Source organism: Hyperoodon ampullatus, assembly GCF_949752795.1.
Source record: "Hyperoodon ampullatus genome assembly, chromosome: 4".
NCBI lineage: Eukaryota > Metazoa > Chordata > Mammalia > Artiodactyla > Ziphiidae > Hyperoodon > Hyperoodon ampullatus.
The window spans coordinates 66,598,737-66,614,822 of record NC_136917.1 but is presented as its reverse complement, the minus strand read 5'-3'; the positions used below and the strand labels follow the sequence as shown (position 1 = coordinate 66,614,822).

The 16,086-nt window shown below is 39.1% G+C and overlaps 1 protein-coding gene across 1 annotated transcript in view; it reads left to right on the top strand.

The window, feature by feature from the left end:
* Positions 1 to 14,050, top strand: part of LYRM7 (LYR motif containing 7) — a gene marked incomplete at its 3' end in the record, with an annotated part of 44,731 nt that extends 30,681 nt beyond the window's left edge. The window contains exon 5 of the mRNA XM_079703517.1: positions 13,980 to 14,050. Within this exon, the coding sequence (XP_079559643.1) occupies positions 13,980 to 14,050 (71 nt within the window). The remainder of the gene's footprint in view (positions 1 to 13,979) is intronic.
* Positions 14,051 to 16,086: the final 2,036 nt, after the last annotated feature.

Genomic DNA, 16,086 nt, shown 5'->3' with positions numbered 1-16,086 from the left:
TTTGCAAAGGGACACTTCTTGCTACAACCTGGAATCTGATTGAGGGTCGTATAATTTAGAGCCTTGCAGGCCTAAAAATGCCAGTTGCTCCTATCCACTAAAACTAAAGCCAATACAAGCAGGGGGTCTCTTAGCTCTAATATAAGATCAGTGCCCCAAGCTTTCTCATTTGCCAGACAAAGATCAGATATATGATGCATTTACTCACTGGAGCCTATAGTTTTTCATTGTGTTAAGAAGTGTCCATTAAGCTAAGAGTTAAGGAGATGGGACAGCATAGAGACCACAACCAGAGAATGAAAATCTTCATGCTTAGTAACTGTGTCAAGATGTTTGCCTGTGGTTACTTGCACATGGCAATGACTGGAAAAAAATAGATTGGAAGTTATACAGTTTTTGAATAAATTGTATTGCCAAGAAACCCCAAGTTTGGTTAGCTCTCTTCCACTCTTAAGGCCATCCCTGGGTCCCTTAACTCATATCAACAGGAAGTGGATTATGAAAGCTTCAGAGCCTCAAAGAAGGGCATTTTTTTGTAATATCCCCATCTGGATCCCCCAGAGGACAGACCAGAAGCCTTGAAGGACAGTGGACAATAGAGGGTCTTTGGGTCTCCCAGAAAACAGGATTAGGTGTTGCCAATTTGGCTGACTAGAGTTTATTGCTCTGCCAAAAGCAAGGAGCTTTTGCTCCTCTGTCCAGAAGGACTTAGGATTTAGGATTTGCTGTGGAGCAGTACTGCCATGTGTTTTCCATTCCAGGTTTTTATTGCTGTATCCTGTTTATTCTTTACTATGGTCCAGTAGGTATCTACCATGTGAGCCACAGCTGGACCTAATGGAAAGGCTAGCACATCTGCTAGAGATCCTTGATTTGAACATGGATGAGATCTTAGGGGTCAAGTAGTAAACGGATGTAGTTTTCTATATATCGGAAGAAGGGTGCATATTCATGTTGTGTAGCTAAAAGGGTGGATGGGTTGTTGCCTCTCAATATCTTTTCTTTCTCACTAACTGAAAAATTGTGTTCAGAGTACGGTGTGACAGGGAGGAAAAAAAGTGATATCTCAGACCATGTGACCTTTCTGGTCAGTGTAAGCAGCTGTCTACTGAATGTTGCTTCCAGTAAAGCTACTGTTTTCCTGTTAAAAGGCAGAGGCCGAGCTAGCACTCTCCTTTTCGCCCTTTTCCCCTCTTCCTGCCTGGAATGCAGATGCGATGTGACAGCTACAGTGAAGACAGAAACCATACATGAAGAGGAGCAGAACAGGAAAAAAAAGAAGAGCCTGGGTCCTTGGTGGTACTAAGGACCTGCAGTAGCCTAAGGTTGCCTTAATCTATATTTCTTGACATGTGAGAAAGTTAAATCTCTTACTTAAACCACTATTTGTTGGACTTTTCCACTAGCTTGTGAACTGTTTGAAGCTGAGGAGACTTTTTTTTTTTAATTGAGGTATAGTTGACATATAACACTATACTAGATTCAAGTATACAATATAATGATTCTATATTTATATATATATATATATATATATATATATATATATTTGATCCTTTTAATTTGTTGTTGGATTCTGTTTGCCAGTATTGTGTTGAGGATTTTTGTGTCTATATTCATCAGTGATATTGGTCGGTAATTTTCTTTTTTTTGTAGTATCTTTGTCTGGTTTTGGTGTCGGGGTGATGGTAGCCTCATAGAATGAGTTTGGGAGTGTTCTTTCCTCTGCAATTTTTTGGGGGAGTTTGAGAAGGATGGGTGTTAGCTCTTCTCTAAATGTTTGATAGAATTCACCTGTGAAGCCATCTGGTCCCAGACTTTTGTTTGTTGGAAGATTTTTTTTTTTTTTTTTTGCGGTACGCAGGCCTCTCACTGTTGTGGCCTCTCCCGTTGCAGAGCACAGGCTCCGGACGCGCAGGCTCAGCGGCCACGGCTCACGGGCCCAGCCGCTCCGCGGCATGTGGGATCTTCCTGGACCGGGACACAAACCCATGTCCCCTGCATTGGCAGGCGGGCTCTCAACCACTGCGCCACCAGGGAAGCCTGTTGGAAGATTTTTAATCACAGTTTCAATTTCATTACTTGTGATTGGTCTGTTTATATTTCTATTTCTTCCTGGTTCAGTCTTGGAAGGTTATACCTTTCTAAGAATTTGTCCACTTCTTCCAGGTTGTCCATTTTATTGGCATAGAGTTGCTTGTAGTAGTCTCTTAGGATGCTTTGTATTTCTGTGGTGTCTGTTGTAACTTCTCCTTTTTCATTTCTAATTTTATTTATTTGAGTCCTCTCCCTCTTTTTCTTGATGAGTCTGGCTAATGGTTTATCAACTTTGCTTATCTTCTCAGAACCAGTTTTTAGTTTTATTGATCTTTGCTATTGTTTTCTTTGTTTCTATTTCATTTATTTCTGCTCTGAACTTTATGATTTCTTTCCTTCTACTAACTGTGGGTTTTGTTTGTTTTCTTTCTCTAGTTCCTTTAGGTGTAAGGTTAGATTGTTTATTTGAGATTTTTCTTGTTTCTTTTTTTTTTTTTTTTTTTTTTTTCATTTTTTTTTTTTATTAGTTTCTGCTTTATAACAAAGTGAATCAGTCATACATATACATCTGTTCCCACATCCCCTCCCTCATGCATCTCCCTCCCTCCCACCCTCCCCATCCCACCCCTCCAGGCGGTCACAAAGCACCGAGCTGATCTCCCTGTGCTCTGCGGCTGCTTCCCACTATCTATCTACCTTACGTTTGGTAGTGTATATATGTCCATGCCTCTCTTTCCCTTTGTCACAGCTTACCCTTCCCCTTCCCCATATCCTCAAGTCCATTCTCAAGTAGGTCTGTGTCTTTATTCCCGTTTTACCCCTAGGTTCTTCATGACATTTTTTTTTTTTTTTAATTCCATATATATGTGTTAGCATACGGTATTTGTCTTTCTCTTTCTGACTTACTTCACTCTGTATGACAGACTCTAGGTCTATCCACCTCATTACAAATAGCTCAGTTTCGTTTCTTTTTATGGCTGAGTAATATTCCATTGTATATATGTGCCACATCTTCTTTATCCATTCATCCGATGATGGACACTTAGGTTGTTTCCAGCTCCGGGCTATTGTGAATAGAGCTGCAATGAACATTTTGGTACATGTCTCTTTTTGAATTATGGTTTTCTCAGGGTATATGCCTAGTAGTGGGATTGCTGGGTCATATGGTAGTTCTATTTTTAGTTTTTTAAGGAACCTCCATACTGTTCTCCATAGTGGCTGTACCAATTCACATTCCCACCAGCAGTGCAAGAGTGTTCCCTTTTCTCCACACCCTCTCCAGCATTTATTGTTTCTAGATTTCTTGATGATGGCCATTCTGACTGGTGTGAGATGATATCTCATTGTAGTTTTGATTTGCATTTCTCTAATGATTAATGATGTTGAGCATTCTTTCATGTGTTTGTTGGCAGTCTGTATATCTTCTTTGGAGAAATGCCTATTTAAGTCTTCTGCCCATTTTTGGATTGGGTTGTTTGTTTTTTTGCTATTGAGCTGCATGAGCTGTTTATAAATTTTGGAGATTAATCCTTTGTCAGTTGCTTCATTTGCAAATATTTTCTCCCATTCTGAGGGTTGTCTTTTGGTCTTGTTTATGGTTTCCTTTGCTGTGCAAAAGCTTTGAAGTTTCATTAGGTCCCATTTGTTTATCTTTGTTTTTATTTCCATTTCTCTAGGAGGTGTGTCCAAAAGGATCTTGCTGTGATTTATGTCATAGAGTGTTCTACCTATGTTTTCCTCTAAGAGTTTGATAGTTTCTGGCCTTACATTTAGGTCTTTAATCCATTTTGAGCTTATTTTTGTGTATGGTGTTAGGGAATGATCTAATCTCATACTTTTACATGTCCCTGTCCAGTTTTCCCAGCACCACTTATTGAAGAGGCTGTCCTTTCTCCACTGTACATTCCTGCCTCCTTTATCAAAGATAAGTTGGCCATATGTGCGTGGGTTTATCTCTGGGCTTTCTATCCTGATCCACTGATCTATCTTTCTGTTTTTATGCCAGTACCACACTGTCTTAATTACTGTAGCTTTGTAGTATAGTCTGAAGTCAGGCAGCCTGATTCCTCCAGCTCCGTTTTTCGTTCTCAAGATTGCTTTGGCTATTCGGGGTCTTTTGTTTTTCCAAACAAATTTTGAAATTTTTTGTTCTACTTCTGTGAAAAATGCCAGTGGTAGTTTGATAGGGATTGCATTGAATCTGTAGATTGCTTTGGGTAGTAGAGTCATTTTCACAATATTGATTCTTCCAATCCAGGAGCATGGTATATCTCTCCATCTATTTGTATCATCTTTAATTTCTTTCATCAGTGTCTTATAATTTTCTGCATACAGGTCTTTTGTCTCCTTAGGTAGGTTTATTCCTAGATATTTTATTCTTTTTGTTGCAATGGTAAATGGGAGTGTTTTCTTGATTTCATTTTCAGATTTTTCATCATTAGTGTACAGGAATGCCAGAGATTTCTGTGCATTAATTTTGTATCCTGCTACTTTACCAAATTCATTGATTAGCTCTAGTAGTTTTTCGGTAGCATCTTTAGGATTCTCTATGTATAGTATCATGTCATCTGCAAACAGTGACAGCTTTACTTTTTCTTTTCCAATTTGGATTCCTTTTATTTCCTTTTCTTCTCTGATTGCTGTGGCTAGAACTTCCAAAACTATGTTGAATAAGAGTGGTGAGAGTGGGCAGCCTTGTCTTGTTCCTGATCTTAGTGGAAATGGTTTCAGTTTTTCACCATTGAGGACAATGTTGGCTGTGGGTTTGTCATATATGGCCTTTATTATGTTGAGGAAAGTTCCCTCTATGCCTACTTTCTGCAGGGTTTTTATCATAAATGGGTGTTGAATTTTGTCGAAAGCTTTCTCTGCATCTATTGAGATGATCATATGGTTTTTCTCCTTCAACTTGTTAATATGGTGTATCACATTGATTGATTTGCGTATATTGAAGAATCCTTGCATTCCTGGAATAAACCCCACTTGATCATGGTGTATGATCCTTTTAATGTGCTGTTGGATTCTGTTTGCTAGTATTTTGTTGAGGATTTTTGCATCTATGTTCATCAGTGATATTGGCCTGTAGTTTTCTTTCTTTGTGACATCCTTGCCTGGTTTTGGTATCAAGGTGATGGTGGCCTCGTAGAATGAGTTTGGGAGTGTTCCTTCCTCTGATATTGTTTGGAAGAGTTTGAGAAGGATGGGTGTTAGCTCTTCTCTAAATGTTTGATAGAATTCGCCTGTGAAGCCATCTGGTCCTGGGCTTTTGTTTGATGGAAGATTTTTAATCACAGTTTCAATTTCAGTGCTTGTGATTGGTCTATTCATATTTTCTATTTCTTCCTGAGTCAGTCTTGGTAGGTTGTGCATTTCTAAGAATTTGTCCATTTCTTCCAGGTTGTCCATTTTATTGGCATAGAGTTGCTTATAGTAATCTCTCATGATCTTTTGTATTTCTGCAGTGTCAGTTGTTACTTCTCCTTTTTCATTTCTAATTCTACTGATTTGAGTCTTCTCCCTTCTTTTCTTGATGAGTCTGGCTAATGGTTTGTCAATTTTGTTTATCTTCTCAAAGAACCAGCTTTTAGTTTGGTTGATCTTTGCTATCGTTTCCTTCATTTCTTTTTCATTTATTTCTGATCTGATCTTTATGATTTCTTTCCTTCTGCTAACTTTGGGGGTTTTTTGTTCTTCTTTCTCTAATTGCTTTAGGTGCAGGGTCAGGTTGTTTACTCGAAATGTTTCCTGTTTCTTAAGGTGGGATTGTATTGCTATAAACTTCCCCCTTAGAACTGCTTTTGCTGCGTCCCATAGGTTTTGGGTCGTCGTGTCTCCATTGTCATTTGTTTCTAAGTATTTCTTAATTTCCTCTTTGATTTCTTCAGTGATCACTTCATTATTGAGTAGTGTATTGTTTAGCCTCCATGTGTTTGTATTTTTTACAGATCTTTTCCTGTAATTGATGTCTAGTCTCATAGCATTGTGGTCGGAAAAGATACTTGATACAATTTCAATTTTCTTAAATTTACCAAGGCTTGATTTGTGACCCAAGATATGATCTATCCTGGAGAATGTTCCATGAGCACTTGAGAAAAATGTGTATTCTGTTGTTTTTGGGTGGAATGTCCTATAAATATCAATTAAGTCCATCTTGTTTAATGTATCATTTAAAGCTTGTGTTTCCTTATTTATTTTCATTTTGGATGATCTGTCCATTGGTGAAAGTGGGGTGTTAAAGTCCCCTACTATGATTGTGTTACTGTCGATTTCCCCTTTTATGGCTGTTAGTATTTGCCTTATGTACTGAGGTGCTCCTATGTTGGGTGCATAAATATTTACAATTGTTATATCTTCTTCTTGGATCGATCCCTGTATCGTTATGTAGTGTCCTTCTTTGTCTCTTCTAATAGTCTTTATTTTAAAGTCTATTTTGTCTGATATAAGAATTGCTACTCCAGCTTTCTTTTGATTTCCATTTGCATGGAATATCTTTTTCCATCCCCTTACTTTCAATCTGTATGTGTCTCTAGGTCTGAAGTGGGTCTCTTGTAGACAGCATATATATGGGTCTTGTTTTTGTATCCATTCAGCCACTCTGTGTCTTTTGGTGGGAGCATTTAGTCCATTTACATTTAAGGTAATTATTGATATGTATGTTCCTATTCCCATTTCCTTAATGGCTTTGGGTTCGTTATTGTAGGTATAGTCCTTCTGTTGTGTTTCTTGCCTAGAGAAGTTCCTTTAGCATTTGTTGTAAAGCTGGTTTGGTGGTGCTGAACTCTCTCAGCTTTTGCTTGTCTGTAAACGTTTTAATTTCTCCATCAAATCTGAATGAGATCCTTGCTGGGTAGAGTAATCTTGGTTGCAGGTTTCTCTCCTTCATCACTTTAATTATGTCCTGCCACTCCCTTCTGGCTTGTAGAGTTTCTGCTGAGAGGTCAGCTGTTAACCTGATGGGGATTCCCTTGTGTGTTATTTGTTGTTTTTCCCTTGCTGCTTTTAATATGATTTCTTTGTGTTTAATTTTTGACATTTTGATTAATATGTGTCTTGGCGTATTTCTTCTTGGATTTATTCTGTATGGGACTCTCTGTGCCTCCTGGACTTGATTAACTATTTCCTTTCCCATATTAGGGAAGTTTTCAACTATAATCTCTTCAAATATTTTCTCAGTCCCTTTCTTTTTCTCTTCTTCTTCTGGAACCCCTATAATTCGAATGTTGGTGCGTTTAATGTTGTCCCAGAGGTCTCTGAGACTGTCCTCTGTTCTTTTCATTCTTTTTTCTTTATTTTTCTCTGCATCAGTTATTTCCACTATTTTATCTTCCACCTCACTTATCCGTTCTTCTGCCTCAGTTATTCTGCTATTGATCCCATCTAGAGTATTTTTCATTTCATTTATTGTGTTTTTAATCGATGCTTGATTCATCTTTAGTTCTTCTAGGTCCTTGTTAACTGTTTCTTGCATATTGTCTATTCTATTTCCAAGATTTTGGATCTGGGAAATAGAATCTTGGATCAGCTTTACTATCATTATTCTGAATTCTTTTTCAGGTAGACTGCCTATTACCTCTTCATTTGTTAGGTCTGGTAGGTTTTTATCTTGCTCCTTCACCTGCTGTGTGTTTTTCTGCTTTCTCATTTTGCTTATGTTACTGTGTTTGGGGTCTCCTTTTTGCAGGCTGCAGATTCGTAGTTCCCGTTGTTTTTGGTGTCTGTCCCCCGTGGCTAAGGTTGTTTCAGTAGGTTGTGTAGGCTTCCTGGTGGGGGGGACTAATGCCTGTGTTCTGGTGGTTGAAGCTCGATCTTGTCTTTCTGGTGGACAGGTCCACGTCTGGTGGTGTGTTTTGGGGTGCCTGTGGCCTTATTATGTTTTTAGGTAGCCTCTCTGCTAATGGGTGGGGTTGTGTTCCTGCCTTGCTAGTTGCTTGGCATAGGGTGACCAGCACTGTAGCTTGCTGGTCGTTGACTGAAGCTGGGTGCTGGTGTTGAGATGGAGATCCCTGGGAGATTTTCGCTGCTTGATATTATGTGGAGCTGGGAGGTCTCTTGTGGACCCGTGTCCTGAAGTTGGCTCTCCCACTTCAGAGGCACAGCACTAACTCCTGGCTGCAGCACCAAGAGCCTTTCATCCACCCGGCTCAGAATAACAGTGAGAAAAAGTAGAAAGAAATAATTAGTAGAAGAAAGAAAGAGAGATTGAAAGAAAGGAAGAAGGGAAGTAAGGAAGGAAGGAAGGAAGAAAGAAAGAAAGGAGGGAGGGAGGAAGGATGGAAAGAAAGGAAAGAAAGGAGGGAGGGAGGGAGGAATGAAAGCAAAAGGAAGAGTGAATGGAAGAAGAGAGGGACGGAGGGAGGAAGGAAAGAAAGAAAGACAGGGAGGGAGGGAGGAAGGAAGGAAAGAAAAAGAAAGTGGAAAGAAGAAGGGTGGGAGGGAGGGAGGGATGGAGGAAAGAAAAAGAAAGAAGGAAAGGAGGAGCGGAGGGAGGGAGGGAGGAAGGGAAGGGAGGAAAAAAAGAAAGAGCAGGTAAAGTAAAATAGAATAAAGTATGAAATATAGTAGCGTTATTAAAATTAAAAAGCAATTATTGAAAAAAAACACGGACCGAAAGAACCCTGGGACATATGGTGGAAGCAAAGCTATACAGAGAGAATCTTACACAGAAGATTACACATACACATTCACAAAAAGAGAGCAGGGGGAAAAATCAAAAATCTTGCTCTCCAAGTCCACCTCCTCGATTTGGGATAATTCGTTGTAAAAAGAGGAAAAGGGCGAAAAGTCTGAAATCTTGCTAAGTCCACCTCCTTAATTTGAGATAATTCGTTGTAAAAAGAGGGAAAAAAAGGGGGGGGAAAGTCTTAAATCTTGTTCTCAAGGTCCACTTCCTCAATTTGGGATGATTCGCTGTCCATTCATGCACTCCACAGACGCAGGGCACATCAAATGGACCGTGGAGCTTTAATCCGCTGCCTCGGAGGCTGCACAGAGAGATTTCCCTGTCTCTGCTCTCACAGCTCCCGGGTCTCAGCCTTGGACCTGGCCCCGCCTCTGCGCGTAGGTCGCCGGAGGGCGTCCGTTCTTCGCTCAGACAGGACGGGTTTAAAGGAGCCGCTGATTCGGGGGCTCTGGCTCACTCAGGCAGAGGGGAGGGAGGGGAATGCCCTCTCCTCGCGCACCAGGCAACAAAAGGGAAAAAAGTCTCTTGCCTCTCCGGTAGCTCCAAACCCTTTCCCCGGACTCCCTCCGGGCTAGCACTAACCCCTTCAGGGTCTCTTCCTGCCGCCAGCCCCAGACCTCTCCCTGCGCTCCGACTGAAAGCCGATACCCGAGCCTCAGCTCCCAGCCCCGCCCGCCCTGGCGGCCGAGCAGACAAGTCTCTCGGGCTGGTGTGTGCCTGAGGGCACCGATCCTCTGTGCCAAAATCTCTCTGCTTTGCCCTCCACACCCCTGTTGCTGTGCTCTCCTCCGCTACTCCGAAGCTTTCCCCCTCCGCCACCTGCAGTCTCCGCCCTCGAAGGGGCTTGTAGTGTGTAGAAACCTTCCCTCCTTCACGGCTCCCTCCCACTGGTGCAGGTCCCGTCCATATCCTATTGTCTCTGTTTATTCTTTTTTTCTTTTGACCTACCCAGGTATGTGGGGAGTTTCTTGCCTTTTGGGGGGTCTGAGGTCTTCTGTCAGCGTTCAGTAGGTGTTCTGTTGGAGTTGTTCCACGTGTAGATGAATTTCTGATGTATCTGTGGGGAGGAAGGTGATCTCCGCGTCTTACTCTTCCGCCATCTTCCTCCGGCTCCCCTTTTCTTGTTTCTTGAGGTAGGCTTGTGTAGCTATAAACTTCCCTCTTAGAACTGCTTTTGCTGCATCCCATAGGTTTTGGATTTTCGTGTTTTCATTGTTATTTGTCTCTAGGTATTTTTTGATTTCCTCTTTGATTTCTTCAGTGAGCTTTTGGTTATTTAGTAACGTATTGTTTAGCCTCCATGTGTTTGTGTTTTTAACATTTTTTTTCCCTGTAATTGATTTCTGATATAGTGTTGTGGTCAGAAAAGATGCTCGGTATGATTTCAATTTTCTTAAATTTACTGAGGCTTGATTTGTGACCCAAGATGTGATCTATCCTGGAGAATGTTCCATGTGCACTTGAGAAGAAAGTGTAATCTGTTTTTGGATGGAATGTCCTATAAATATCAAATCTATCTGGTCTATTGTGTCATTTAAAGCTTGTGTTTCCTTACTAATTTTCTGCTAGGATGATCTGTCCATTGGTGTGAAGTGTTAAAGTCCCCCACTATTACTGTGTCACTGTTGATTTCCACTTTTATAGCTGTTAACAGTTGCCTTATGTATTGAGGTGCTCCCATGTTGGGTGCATATATATTTATAATGGTTATATCTTCTTGGATTGTTCCCTTTATCACTACGTAGTGTCCTTCCTTGTCTCTTGTAACATTCTTTATTTTAAAGTCTATTTTATCTGATATGAGTATTGCTACTCCAGCTTTCTTTTGATTTCTATTTGCATGGAATATCTTTTTCCATCCACTCACTTTCAGTGTGTATGTGTCCCTAGGTGTGAAGTGGGTTTCTTGTAGACAGCATATATATGGGTCTTGTTTTTGTATCCATTCAGTGAGCCTGTGTCTTTTGGTTGGAGCATTTAATCCATTCACATTTAAGGTAATTATCGATATGTATGTTCCTATTACTATTTTCTTAATTGTTATGGGTTTGGTTTTTTTTTTTTTGCGGTACGCGGGCCTCTCACTGTTGTGGCCTCTCCCGTTGCAGAGCACAGGCTCCGGACGCGCAGGCTCAGCAGCCGTGGCTCACGCGCCCAGCCGCTCCGCGGCATGTGGGATCTTCCCGGACCAGGGCACGAACCCGCGTCCCCTGCATCGGCAGGCGGACTCTCAACCACTACGCCACCAGCGAAGCCCTTGAATTCATTTTAGTAATATCTCTAAAACATTTTTTAATGATTCAAATTTACAGAAAAGGTGCAAGGAAAGTTGAAGAATATGCGAATTTCCTTTATCCAGATTCTACAAATGCTAACATTTTACCACATTTGCTTTATCATCTCTCCCTCATTTTTTTCTTGACCTTTCTGAAGGTAAATGCAGGCATAATGTACTTTTTCCCCTAAACGAGCATTTTTCAGATCATAACAGCCCCCTTGGGTTTAGATCTGGAGAAATACTTCAGTGTGTATTTCTTAAAAATACTACATTGTGTATTTCCTAAATTTGCAAAGACATTCTCTTATATAACGACAGTATAATTATCAAAATCAGTATATTAACATTGATTCAGTTCTGTTATTCAAATTTTCCATTTGTCCTAAGAGTGCCCTTTATAGCAGAAGAAAAAAAAAATGGATTGGATTTCTGGTCTAGGGTCCAGTTGAAGGTCACACAGATCGCATTTAATCATCATGTTTGTGTGTGTGTGTGTGTGTGTGTGTGTGTGTTTCCAGCATCGTGATTTAATTAAGGGAGCATATTCATTGTAGAGAATATACTGATGGTTGTAAATGTGACTCCTCATTACAGCCTTAAAATTTTTGAAACACCAAAGCACAAAGATGTCAACTATAGGGGCTTCCCTGGTGGCGCAGTGGTTGAGAATCTGCCTGCTAATGCAGGGGACACGGGTTCGAGCCCTGGTCTGGGAGGATCCCATATGCCACGGAGCAACTAGGCCCGTGAGCCACAACTACTGAGCCCACGCGTCTGGAGCCTGTGCTCTGCAACAAGAGAGGCTGCCATAGTGAGAGGCCCGCGCACCGCGATGAAGAGTGGCCCCCGCTTGCCACAAGTAGAAAAAGCCCTCGCACAGAGGTGAAGACCCAACACAGCAAAAATAAATAAATTAATTAATAAAACTCCTACCCCCAGCACCTTCTTTAAAAAAAAAAAAAAAGATGTCAACTATATATCCAAACTACAGGTACAAAACAAGTACATGTATTTTCCACACTCCAAAATTGAGTACACAGTGTACTGTCATAGGGAAGGGGTTTACCAATGATGACCTGACAATAAAGCACTCAAGATTGATATACCAAAATAAAATATAAAATAGGAGTTTATAAAAACAAGTTTGACAGTAGCAGAGAGGACCCTTTTCATTTCTGAGCAAAAATGCATTTCATTATACATACTGTCTCCTAAAATGAATAAACCAGTCACTTGAGAATGTTCTATTTATTTCTTCTGTTAGAAGAATAAATATGCGAACATTCTCCGTGTCTTTTGAAAAAAAAATACTGTGCAGGAACTGTGGGATAAGCATGCATGTGAATGGAACAGCACAATTGCAGTGGTTCTTACAACTCACTTCTAGATAAGGAGAAAGTGTTATTCATTAGTATGGCCCAGTCTCAGCCAATATTCAGTTTGGAAAGACACTGGGTTCAGATCAGAATGATCTGAAATTCCAAGTTCTAGAATTGATGATTATATATGCCATTGTATTAGTCAGGCTTCTTTTTTTTCTTTTTATTGAAGTATAGTTCATCTACAATGTTGTGTTAGTTTCTACTGTACAGCAAAGTGAATTGGCCACACATACACATATATCCACTCTTCTTTACATTCCCCTCCCATACATGTCATTATAGAGTATTGAGAAGAGCTCCCTGAGCTACACAGCAGGTCCCTATGAGCCATCTACCATTACATGTAGTAGTATGTGTATGTTTTTAGTCTTCCTTAATCTGGAGCAGTTCCTTAGTCTTTCTTTGTCTTTCATGACCTTGTTCTTTTTGAAGAATATAGGCAAGTTATTTCATAGAATTTGGTGTGAGCATTTTTTGATCATGACAGTTCACCTGGATTCAGCTCTTCTAAAAACTTTCTATCTTAAGAGCTTTACCTCAGTTGACTCCAGCAGGATGTCTTCCCTAGGACTCAGCATTTGTTGTTGTTTTTCTTGTTGTTGAACAGTGTTTCTCAGTGGGGCCCTATTGTCATTTTGAACAGATAGTTCTGCATTACACAGACTATCCCACACATCCCTGGCTCCTCTTCTCTAAATTCCAGTAGCATTCTTCAGTTGGTGTGACCACCCAGAACACCTCCAGTTGAGAACCACTGTTCTGTAAAATTTGAAATCGCATGCAGGATCTTAGTTCCCCAACCAGGGATCGAACCCAGGCGCCCTGCAGTGGAAGCGCGGAGTCCTAACCACTGGACCGCCAGGGAAGTCACTGAAATCTTTAAATTAGGAAAGTCGTCTTGCTTTTTACATAGTTGGTAGCATGAATTAATTTTCCAGTTGGTGGTTTTAATTAATTATTTATTTTTGGCTGTGTTGGGTCTTCATTGCTGTGCTCAGGCTTTCTCTAGTTGCGGAGAAAGGGGGCTGCCCTTCGTTGCAGTGCACAGGCTTCTCACTGCAGTGGCTTTTCTTGTTGCAGAGCACGGGCTCTAGGCGTGTGGGCTCAGTAGTTGTGGCTCATGGGCTCTAGAGCGGGCACAAGCTCAGTAGTTGCGGTGCACGGGTTTAGTTGCTCCGCGGCATGTGGGATCTTCCTGGACCAGGGCTCAAACCCGTGTCCCCTGCATTGGCAGGCAGATTCTTAACCACTGCACCACCAGGGAAGTCCCCAGTTGATGGTTTTAATTATCATTAATCTGTAATCTGCTACTGACAGCATGCTTTAGCTGAATTCTAGTCAGTTATTTAGTTATATTTAATAAATCCATGGTAAATGGTTAAGTTGGTCATGTATGTTTTTGTGTAATCTGAAATGAGAGTCCTATTAACTATCTCCATTTAAAATCAGGAACGCCACCTTAGAAGTTAACTGAAATAAAATATCACTGGGAAGATTTATTTTAAAACTAGATAATTTACTGTTACAAATTTTAGGAGGAAATGAGTGTATTTGCATTTTATTTTAATTTTAATGATGTTAAGTATTCTTCTTGTTTTTCTTTCAGAATTGGTCCCTAGGAAAGACCTTCTTATAGAAAATGTGCCGTATTGTGATGCACCAACTCAGAAGCAATGAATTTTTCTCGAATAAAATTAAGTCTTTATCATTTTTAATTTTAAAGTATATAACTCTGGCTAAACTCCTAGAAATGCAAATATTTTTCTCTGAAATGGCATATTGAAATTGAGTGCATTAAAGTATAGTTTCATAATGAAGTTTCACGTTGAAAGAACATTGCTGAAAACTGCAGAACATAGTTAAGTATTTCTAAAGAACATTAGGTAAGAAGACATTTCATTTTCACAAAATCAAACTGTATAAAGTGAAATAAATGCTTAGGGAGGTATATCATATTCACTTCTGTTTGACCTTAATGAGTATTTTGGTTTTATCACAGCTATTTGAGAATGAAGTGTTTTGACAGGTTGGTGGGTTTTCTTCCCATGTGAAATGAAACTATTAGATTTAAATTATTAGATTAAGTTAATGTTTAGTCCTGAAAAGAATTGGTCTAAAAATCACAGTGTGTGCCAACTTTCCACAGAAGGCAGCCTTTGTTCCTAAAGCACTGAAATTATTCCTGTAGCTAACAAATAATTATACAGTTTCCTTTTAGAGATAGAGTGTATCTCTGTTCCTAAAAGAACTTTTTAATCAGTCTTCTGAAGATAGATGAATAAAATGTCAAAATCACATAAGATAACTGTGGAATAAAGAAATTCTAGTTTTTTAAGGAAATAGTGTCCCTTGATCCAACTATATAATATAGGCTTAGTAGAATTAGCTGTACTTAGACCACAGCTAGACCTTATTGTGAAAATGTAATATATGGCTGCATCCTCTACATTTTAATCAATAAGGTATAAATGGCTTTTTTTTTTCTCCAACATTTTTCATCCCTGACAAGATTGACAGTATCACAGAACAGCTTGGCATTCTACCATCTAATTGTAGGAACCATAAAACTGTGTTTAATATTCTCCTTGTTTCTCTTTTATCTATGCGTCTTTACCATTCTGTTTTCTCAGTGAGCAGTGTGTTCTCTTCTATTCACTGGTCAGTTCTCCCATTTGATGATGACACAGGGTTTTTAATTTTTTACAAGATTCTCAATGCAAGCTTTGTTTGTTGGCAAACATTTTGGTATTGCTATGCTCAATATAAAATGTCATGTTTTAAAATAATTTAATTTTAGTAGATAAAAAAATTATCAAAATTGCCTAGACATACTACACTTAACAGTAAACCAGAGACTACCCTTAATGCCTCCTAATACTTTGGAGATTAGTAGTCTGTGAAATGGATTATTTAGGTCAAAAGATTTGCTACATAATTTTTTTTATCTCTCACGCCTCTTTCTTATTGTGTGTATGGAAATTATACCTACATAAACGTTGTTTCAGATTTGAAATTTGCCCTTATAAGAAAATGCTAAAGGTCGTCATGACACAATCACTGGTAAATTCTCTGACTTACTATTATTTCAGTAAGTGTCTATATTATGTCTTTTGAGGAAGGTTGGCTAAAATAGTTTAAATTTAATATATATTTTAATTGTTTTAATATTATTTAACATTTTTAGAAGTTTCTAGTTTTTTTTCTTTAACCTGAATTCCCTTGTTCCATTCTTCACTGATGTTAATTTAAATATCTCATCAAAAAATAGTTCTTTTCTTTTTACAATCTAGTTATCATTAGGAGCAACAGAGATTAATAACTAACATGTTACATAAAATAAAAAAATAATCATTCAGATGTTTATTTTATTGAAGCTAGTATGTTAGACATTTTAAGATATATACTATATATGTATATGTATTATATATGTGTATATATAAAAATATATATATAGCGATTTTGTGCCTTAAGACTATGCAGTACAGTTCCTATGTAATACACCAGGATATCAACAATAGGTTTCACTGTCATAAAATTTTGAGAGATTTGGCACCCTGTCCTTGAAGAGCATGTATTTATATTTCAAATTAATTTTAACATTATTTAATAGTTTTATTAGATCAGTTAAAACAATTTATGAGTTCTTGGCCTGTTGTGAAACAAAAATTGTCAGTATTCTAGAGAGTAAATTTTGAGAATGATGATTATCTAAG